Source organism: Octopus bimaculoides, chromosome 18, assembly GCF_001194135.2.
Source record: "Octopus bimaculoides isolate UCB-OBI-ISO-001 chromosome 18, ASM119413v2, whole genome shotgun sequence".
NCBI classification, from domain to species: domain Eukaryota; kingdom Metazoa; phylum Mollusca; class Cephalopoda; order Octopoda; family Octopodidae; genus Octopus; species Octopus bimaculoides.
Window position 1 is genome coordinate 27,581,657 of NC_068998.1, and position 9,124 is coordinate 27,590,780.

The window sequence follows — 9,124 nt, forward strand, 5'->3', positions numbered from 1 at the left end:
GAAAAATGACTATAGAGGAAGAATTACTTTACCAACATGAGCAGTTTGAACGACTAACGCCAGTTCATTTTAAAAAAATATGCCCACTTTTACCTTATTTTCTTGACAATCACGCATGAAAATAGCAATTTACCAGCAGATAAACGACTAGATTTCTTTTCTTGTTAAGGAATTAACAGACCAGAGCATATGTTTGTAGACCTAATTGAACTGCCTAATCAGAAACAGCTGCTAAGCATCTATTGAAGTATTTCATCAACCATGGACTTTATGATGCGTACGTGGAACAGAACTTCGTTGCATTTGCTAGAGATGGGGCAAACAAACTGCTTGCTATTAAATCTAGCGTTACAATAATTTTCGAGAAACTTAATCTCTACATAATAGTTTGGCAGTCTTTATCACAGATTAGAACTGCACAAGGTGATTCAGCGAGAGAAATTCTTGGAATTAATCCTTTTCAATTAAAATATGGTTAAACTGTACTCTACATCAAAAAGAACTGATTAATTTTTCCTCTCAACTAGAATTCGCAAAATTCGTACTCGGAGCACTGAGTACTTAGCTTGTGTTAAATAGTTTCAGCAGTATGTCAAAATTAAGCATTGTATCTTAATTTTGGAAAGAAAAAAAAAAACAGTATGAAACAAAATCTACGAGATTCTTTTCAGAACAGTTCAAATCAGGCAACCCTTATGTATGGCATGTTAGTATTGACAGAAAAAAAAAATACTACTATGATTGTTTATGCAGATAAATTGATCCAACGGAACTATAGATCACTGCATGAACTTGTGGTAGAAGTTTACTTGGAGATGGATTATTTGGTCGGGCTGTGTGCTGCTCCCAAATAAAACAATCACAATATTTAAATTTCATTAACAGATTAATGTTATTATTGTCACTTTACAAAAATCTGTTATTCTGAATATCTGTAGCTAATGTGTGAGAATGTATGCTTCTTGAGAGGAGGAAATATTCTATTTTCGTACTTGGCGTGAGGTAGTCTTTTTATTCAAGGTCGGAGCGGCGCAGCTGCCAGCTAACCAACAAAACCTACAAATCCTCTTGCCTGTTTTTCTCGCGCATCTCGATTTATAAGCATGATTTGGTGCGAAACTACATGGAATTTTTCATTTATCTTAAGACCACACAAATACATCAAAACAGTTATTGGCTGAAATATGGGACAAATTCACTGGATCTATCCATCTCACAGATTTTTTTATTAATTTTTTTTAACTAAACAGTTTGAAATTTCGAATACTGGTAGAATTTCTTTCTTCAGCTGAATACACGTCGTTGATTGGTTAAAATTACCTGTAGGAAGTGAGGTTGGCACTGGATGGGTGCCACACAATTCCTTACATAAACGTGGAAGGAAAATAGCGGAACAAGAATATCCGAACAAATAACAATATTTATTTTCCGTCTGTACAAGCGTTACACCTTGGGTCAATCAGTAGCCAGGTCGTCTTGGTGTGGAAATAGCAGAGTCTGTTTAATCACAATTGTGAAGGCATTCTTCACAGGTTAGCCAACGTCGCGTAACACCTTCAGATCTCCAGCTGCACGGAGCTGGTCAAGATTGCGTGCGTCTAGCCGGCAGCAGGGACGAAGAGAGAGAATAGCGGCTGATGATGACTGCCCATGCCCATAAGGGGCTTCCGGAAGGATCTAATCCCTGCGCATGCATGGATGAAAATCCAAAAATGGTGACTGGAACCAGACGTCACTACATACCCAAATACAACTTTAACACGAAATAACTTCTAAAATACAAAATTTGGTCAAAAACGTTCAGAGTAAACCGTGTCCTACGTGAAAAATTCTACCAGTATTCGAAGTTTCAAACTGTTTAGTTAAAAAAATAAATTTAAAAATCTGATGACATGGAATAGATCCAATTCACTTGATAAGGACAGTAGCCGTCGCCACCAAATTTGGAAACTTGATATGATATTTTATGGCCTTTTTCCGTTACTGGACTGACAGGGTTTCGAATGCTGAGTTCTGCTACAAAATGAAAGAACAACTTGATACAAAAACTTGAGGCTCAAGAGGCAGTGAAAAAGGGGAAATCTGGCAAAATTACCTGAACAAGCAGCAAGAAAATACCTCCATTATTCATCTACCGTTTGTTATTGGTTTTATAAACAATTTACAGTCCTGTATGTTTACAATGACATCCTTGAAAGGTTCTCAAACAGCTGAACTTGAAAGTATATGTAAATCCTAAGTGAAATACGTTCTTGATAAAGGTTGTTGTTATGCTGAAATACAGCCTAGTTATGGAGAAGCTGCAATGTCATCTCTCTCTCTCTCTCTCTCTCTCTCTCTCTCTCTCTCTCTCTCTCTGTATGGCGTTTAAGCTCCCTACCCTCTTTAATGAATGTATTCAGAGACCATGGAGGATCATGGTTGTAGCACCGTCCAAAGTTTACGCCCATTACTGACCTGTTCCCTACCCATTTCTTTTAGTGCTGTTGAATGTGAGTTGGAGGAGAGTTAGTCACATAAACTTGATAATAACAACCGCATGTTCAATAGGTTTCGTAAATTATATATCAATTCTGACGTTTGTTTAAATACACGGACCTCTTCCAGTTCAGTGAAAATTTGAACCAGATGTGACTTTGCTGGAGAACCACAGATCACCAGATGACATCAGGACAAGACCTGCTTCAGACTCTGGAACACAAATTACGCATAACACTTCGTGGGAATTGTAGTATCCTCATTACTGGAACTTATGAAGTAGGTATTTAGTTATAAATGGTAAAATACATGATTAGTCTTTTTCTTTCCTTACTTACTCTTTTACTTGTTTCATTTGACTGTGGCCATGCTGGAACACCGCCTTTAGTCGAAGAAATCGACCCCAGGACTTATTCTTTGTAAGCCTAGTACTTATTCTATCGGTCTCTTTTGCCGAACCGCTAAGTTACGGAGACGTAAACACACCAGCATCGGTTGTCAAGCGATGTTGGGGGGGGGGGACAAACACATACACACACACACACATATATATGGTAGTTTCCGTCTACCAAATCCACTCACAAGGCTTTGGTCGGCCCCAGGCTATAGTAGAAGACACTTGCCCAAGGTGCCACGCAGTGGGACTGAACCCGGAACCATGTGGTTCGTAAGCAAGCTACTTACCACACAGCCACTTCTACGCCTGATAATTATAGTGCGTGCGAGTAACTGTGCAATACGTCGTCATAGTATACATGTTTATATCCTTAATACACTAAAACATAGTGATAGGATATAATCTCACTAACGTCTTAACTACCAGTGACAGCTGGGTGTGACTCATTCAGTTAAAAGGGAAGTAGGAAATGTAAAGCATGCTGTCGACTCCAACACCTAAAATCAGCAGCTCTGTAAATGTTGGTGATGTAGTATAACTTATTTTATGAAACTGACTGTCATGTAAGCTTAGTGGCAAACATAGAAGATGGTTTTCACAATGACATTTCATTTCAATAATAATTTTATATATAAGTCCAAGGCCAGAAAATCTGGAGTATGGCTGGGTTTCATCGTTTAAATTGACCCCAATATTTTGGTAATTTATTTTATCAACCTTGAAAGGATAAAAGACCAAGTTGATCTCGGCAAGATTTCGACTTAGAAAAATAAGGAGCTGAAACAAATAATACTACGAAACATTTTGACCTACATTTCGATTCTGCCACTCCATCGAATAGAATGTGCTCAATACTCATTTGTCTACAAAACAATGCAAAAGAGTTCAAAATTAATTGTATTATAAATCAAGAGCTAGGGTTGGTGGTTTCGACTAACCCACCCACTCAAAACTACTGACCTTGTACCTAAATTAGAAACAAGCATAACAGCTTGTAGCTTTATATGGTATAAATCAAACATTTTTCTCACAAAGCCAATGTACATATGACAATTGATGTGATGACAAACATAACAAGTTCCGCCAATAAACCGTAATTTAAATAATTGTCAACACATACACCAGTGGTTCTCAATCTTTTCACTACCAAGGACCCCTTTTATTTAAATGAGTTTTCCCACGGACCTCAGGATATTGAAATGTCTTTTCAATCTGACCAACAAATTTTTTAATTAATTTTTTAAGACTAAACATTTTGAAACTTCCGATACTGGTAGAATGTCTCATAGAACAGGGTTAACTCTTAACGTTTTTGACAAAATTTTGTATTTTAGAAGTTATTTCGTGTTAAAGTTGTCGTATTTGGGTAATTTGAACCAAACAAAGACGTGTATTCAACTGAAGAAAATTACTGCTGCTGTTTGCGAACAACAAATTCCGGGTCCACTCCCCTAACAAAACCCTTCTTTAATAACCAGATTTTTTTATAGCAACACAAGTTTGGTGTATCAGGGTTGATTTGAGGGTAAATAACAACAAAATTATTACTGAGACAGACCATCGATGGAGCCTGTATGTGGTTGCATGACCTGCTAGAAAGTAGCCAAACTTTTTTTGATATACAGACTAGAAAAACCTCTATTCCGTGATATACACGTAGACTCCATTATGTCTGGGAAGAAAGACGGAATGGTCACAGTTAGGACGTCTTTGAGCATATCTGTTCAATCAGATCCAACTCGGGACTAAACAACAAGTGACAAAGGGGACGAGACGAGGCAACGAGAGAGCCTTTACCTGGTCGCTCGAGTTACTAGAAAGAGCAACCAAATCTTCCTGACAAAAAGAAAAATTTAATTTAATTTCCGTCTTCAAGGAAAAAATAATGCAAGTTTTTATTATTTTATAATGTTCGCTTAGGAATTCATTACTTCTACAAAAGAATAAGGCAAAATGGTCATGACTGGAACGCCTTTTCTCACAGTTCCATTACAATCAGAGCTATCATGTGATTAAAGCAATATTCTTCACTGAAGCAGCTAAAGTTAAAGAAAAGTTGAAAGAGTAAAAGATAGCAAGTATCCATATTCCAAATATTGGGATTTCCTTCTGTATATTTTATGTAAATAAATGGTTTCATCGAAAACAGTAAATGGAATTGGTTTTAATAAAGGTAACAACACACAACATAATCAAATGACCAATCTGACCAGCCTCTCAAGTATCATAATTCAATCTTTATAAATTATTACTCCGTTAGTTATGTATAAGTGATTACAGAATTGATACTATCGAAATGTAGGGATTTAAACGCTGAAACTATTGAGGAATTTACCAGGTCATCGATAGCATTGGAAAATGATACCATGCAACGAACAGTAGCTAAAAATGATTTAGGAAAGCTGGTAATTAGTGGAAGTGCAATTATCAAATTATATTGATTATATATTTCTTCTATGATTGAAGGTATGTCATTTCTAAAGTGCATTTCATTTGTCTGAATATTTCCTGCTGGATGACGGTCTTGCCATTGAAGATTTTTAGAAGAGGTTTGAATCCAGTAGCAATAGCGAGGTTGCCGCATCTTTGGACAAAATATCTAGCTTTATTGAGGGTATCGTCTTAAAGCCAGAGCTTGTTTTATTCGTAATATATTGACTCAGCTGAATGTATAAAGCTGAGTACCGATCAGAGTTATGTATCAGCCAGTTTTATAATAGAAAGTTTCTATTAAAAGCAACTGCAATGTTTTTAGAAAAACCAGAAGTCAATTCTTTCTCCTGACCAATCCGCGAACAAACTTGTATGTTTAGCGTTATTAAATATTCGTTCATCCTTTTCAAACTCAGCATCATTTTTTTTTTGTTTCTTGAAATTGTTTTTTTAACCCATCATGCCTTTGGATAGCTGTGTCTGGTTTAAGCATTGGTTTCCGTATTGAATGCATAGGAAACATGGTTAACAAAGCCCAAACACGTGCGTATATTAGTAAGAGAGTTAGATGAAAGGAAATTCATAATTGCTTGTAAATATCTGCTACATAAAAAGGCATTGTTTAGTGTTATTTAAAAATCCGGAAACTCCACTTCGTCTGCAGTAAGTACTTAGTGTTAAGTGCTATACCACATTCGACACATGCATCAAGCTTAGAAAGAAACTTTTCACTGAGTTATCGGTTCAGATAATGGAATCGTCAAGGCATTTGTTTTTTTAGATACTTCCTAGACTACCTTACTGAAGCACCTCAAATATCCATCACCAGAAACACTATAACCTTATGTTTCTCATAAGCGGTATTTATATTGCTGAGTTATCAATATAGTGAACTGTCTGTCTTCTTGAGGGAAAAGAGACATGATTCCTGTTCTGGGCATCACATACAGTTTTTTCTCCATATGGTTTATATCGTGAGGGAATGGAGATTTTAGAAAAGAAATTTTAGAAAAGAAATTCCAGGTGTGGAAGCAATTCCTAGAATCCAAATCCATCACATAGTTGATAGGAAGGGCATCAAGTTGCAGAAAAGAAGCCAAATACGAAAGATGCATACCAGATGTGGTCTGCCAACACATCCAGGTGAGCAATAACCCTAACTATACACTGAGCCCAACTGACATGGCCCATCCAACCAATACTGGCATGAAAAGCACATGAGAGGAGAGAAGCTAGGATGGATGCATAGATGTGAAAAGCTGTGCCGTCATCATCAAGACTAAATAATCCTTGCAGTTATATGTTGTCTCCCTTTTGTTTGGCAATCTTTTTACAGAGCATATAACATAAACGCTGAGATCTTACATTTCGGCTTCCCAAGTTTTTCAACAAAAATGCTCTTACAATGACATCAGAATATCTGTTCACCAATAAGAATAACTTCGATTGCACCAAGCTGGATATCTTACGGTAGCCTAGCTTTTACTTCTCCGTCAGGAAAGTAAGATACGGATATAAGTATGATAGGAAGTACGCTTGGCTTCACAGTTGATTATGATCGCTAAAGAGGAAGCATTCGTTAAGTAGAGGGGTTGGTGTTTGGAGGTGCTGGTTTTGTACAAATTTTGAAATGTTTTCTCTTTTTTGTCTATTGCTGGAAAAGACAGACATTATGATGAATGTGTACGTTTTGGGCAATAGCAGTACTGTCTATGTCTACTACTACTACTACTAGTAGTAGTAGCAGCAAAAATAATGACATCAATTTCATCCCTAAATGGAAGGGAAAGATGAGATTATTCCAAGATTAATAAATGTTTTACGATGTTCTTTTTAACTTGCTGGATTTGAAGGAAGGGGAAGTGTCCATGGCCTTTGCATACCCTCTTATATCGGTGAGACTGATGCCATTAATGTTCCTCCTGAACTTTATAAGTCGGAAAGATATGTTCTGAGAATGTAGGACTGGGCATAATGATTAATGCGAAGCCCGAGGAGGAGCGGGGTGGGGCAATAAGGGTGAAGAAAAGAGGAAAAGCTAAGACGAGAATGGCATGAATCCCACCAGTTCCGAAGAGTATATACCATTATAACAACAACAGAAAAGCAGAGCGAGGAGAGAGCACGTCTGGGCCAGAGGCTGGAGTGTGTCTGTGATGTTAATGACGTAGTTTGGCGAGTTTTTATCCAATTACCAGTTTTGTTCTTCTAGAAAGATTTTAGCTCTGGAATCCATGATTCCATTTTGAATTGCTGCATGTATTTTTGGCTTCACGAGGATCAAATAATGTTTTAGTAAATCAAGCCGATGGAATTAGCGTGACAAGAACTAAACAACTTTGACAGCAAGTATCAGCTATTGCTTGTTTATGTATGATGATAGTATGGAGGCTACTTTATCCGCAGCTTTTTGCGATATCCATAATTCGAAGAAAGCATAGAAATCATCATATCGACTGCTGTTTTGTAAAGTTATGGCTTGATTTTCTGCATAGAACAACTCCAAGATTGTCTATCCAACGAGGCGAAAAAGAATGGGAGTGCTGGATTCTAGTATAATACAATGTTGAATAAAATGTTTTAGAACCAAGAAACCAACAGCGTGAGGAATCCAAGAAAACGGGAATTTGATGTTTAGAACGAGAAGAAGCTTGGCAGGCCAAAGCACAGGAGGAACTGAAAAAAAGTAGGTGTGATTGGAAGAGCTGGTCTAAATATATGAAGATAAGTTTGGTTGGAGTGTTAGAACCGAAGTTGTCAGCTTCATAGATCTGAAGTAGATGCTGGAAGAGTGTGGCGTGCAATGAGGTTGGTGGTTGATGTTCCAGAAACACTAGAATCAATCTTTAGTAATTTCCTCTAGGTTCTGGAGATAAAATTCTGCCGAGTTTAACTTTGACTTTATTGATTTCCTACACGCAGATAATAAAATAAGCAACAATTGTTTAGCCCACGGTTAGCTCTGATTGAGTAGACCTATAATCAAACACATTCCAGTCCTGACCATTCGTTTTTTTAACCCCTCAAACATTTAGAACTTTCAGTTTTAAAACGGTAGAATACAATTTGAGGGAGCTTGGTTGCCATGTCTAGCAGTTCGAGCAACCACAAATATGCTCTCAGTTTGAATAACTAATCAGTGAAGTACATGAATGAATTTAATCGTCGTATTCACCAATCAAAACTGGTGGTCACAATCATTGTTAGGAGTTGCTTTTATTTATTTATCTTTTTTATTTATTTATTTATGTTTCGTTACGCTTTGAGTTAAAATTCAACCGAAATTCAGGCGATTCGGTCGGCTATATTTCTCATTTGTAAACTTATAGTTTGAAGCCAATATTGAAAATTAAGTCCTCTTACACAAGTTTGACAAATAAAAAATACGAAAGTGTGGCTGAAGAGAAAAAAACCATATGCAACAGCATGTGTTACAGAATATTTCCCGCCATTCTAGAGCTGTAAACAAGGTGGATTTCAAAGAAAACTCGCTTTGTGCATACATCATGCCTGGATTATTTGATTACGTTAACCAACCACTTCAAATAATACAAAAATTGTTCGGTAAGTAACAGCATGTCTTATTTACAGATGGTATTATGGAAAATCTGACTAAATATTTTCATAGTATGTAATATTATTTCTTATAGTAAAATTTTAAGAAAACGGAGAATTGAAGCGATGAAATATACATAGTTCATAAGTGCCAACACACGAAACTCTCGGCCCTTCAGTCAATCTGTTACTTCTGCTAAATATTAATGATAAAAATATAGGTGGACATTGGAATTAGACACTGAGGGAAAATGGCTGTAA

The 9,124-nt window shown here is 36.7% G+C and overlaps 1 protein-coding gene across 1 annotated transcript in view; it reads left to right on the forward strand.

The window, feature by feature from the left end:
* Positions 1 to 8,625: 8,625 nt before the first annotated feature.
* Positions 8,626 to 9,124, forward strand: part of LOC106876442 (mini-chromosome maintenance complex-binding protein) — a 14,510-nt gene continuing 14,011 nt past the window's right edge. Inside the window, exon 1 of the mRNA XM_052974200.1 lies at positions 8,626 to 8,872. Within this exon, the coding sequence (XP_052830160.1) occupies positions 8,725 to 8,872 (148 nt within the window). The 5' untranslated portion in view covers positions 8,626 to 8,724. The remainder of the gene's footprint in view (positions 8,873 to 9,124) is intronic.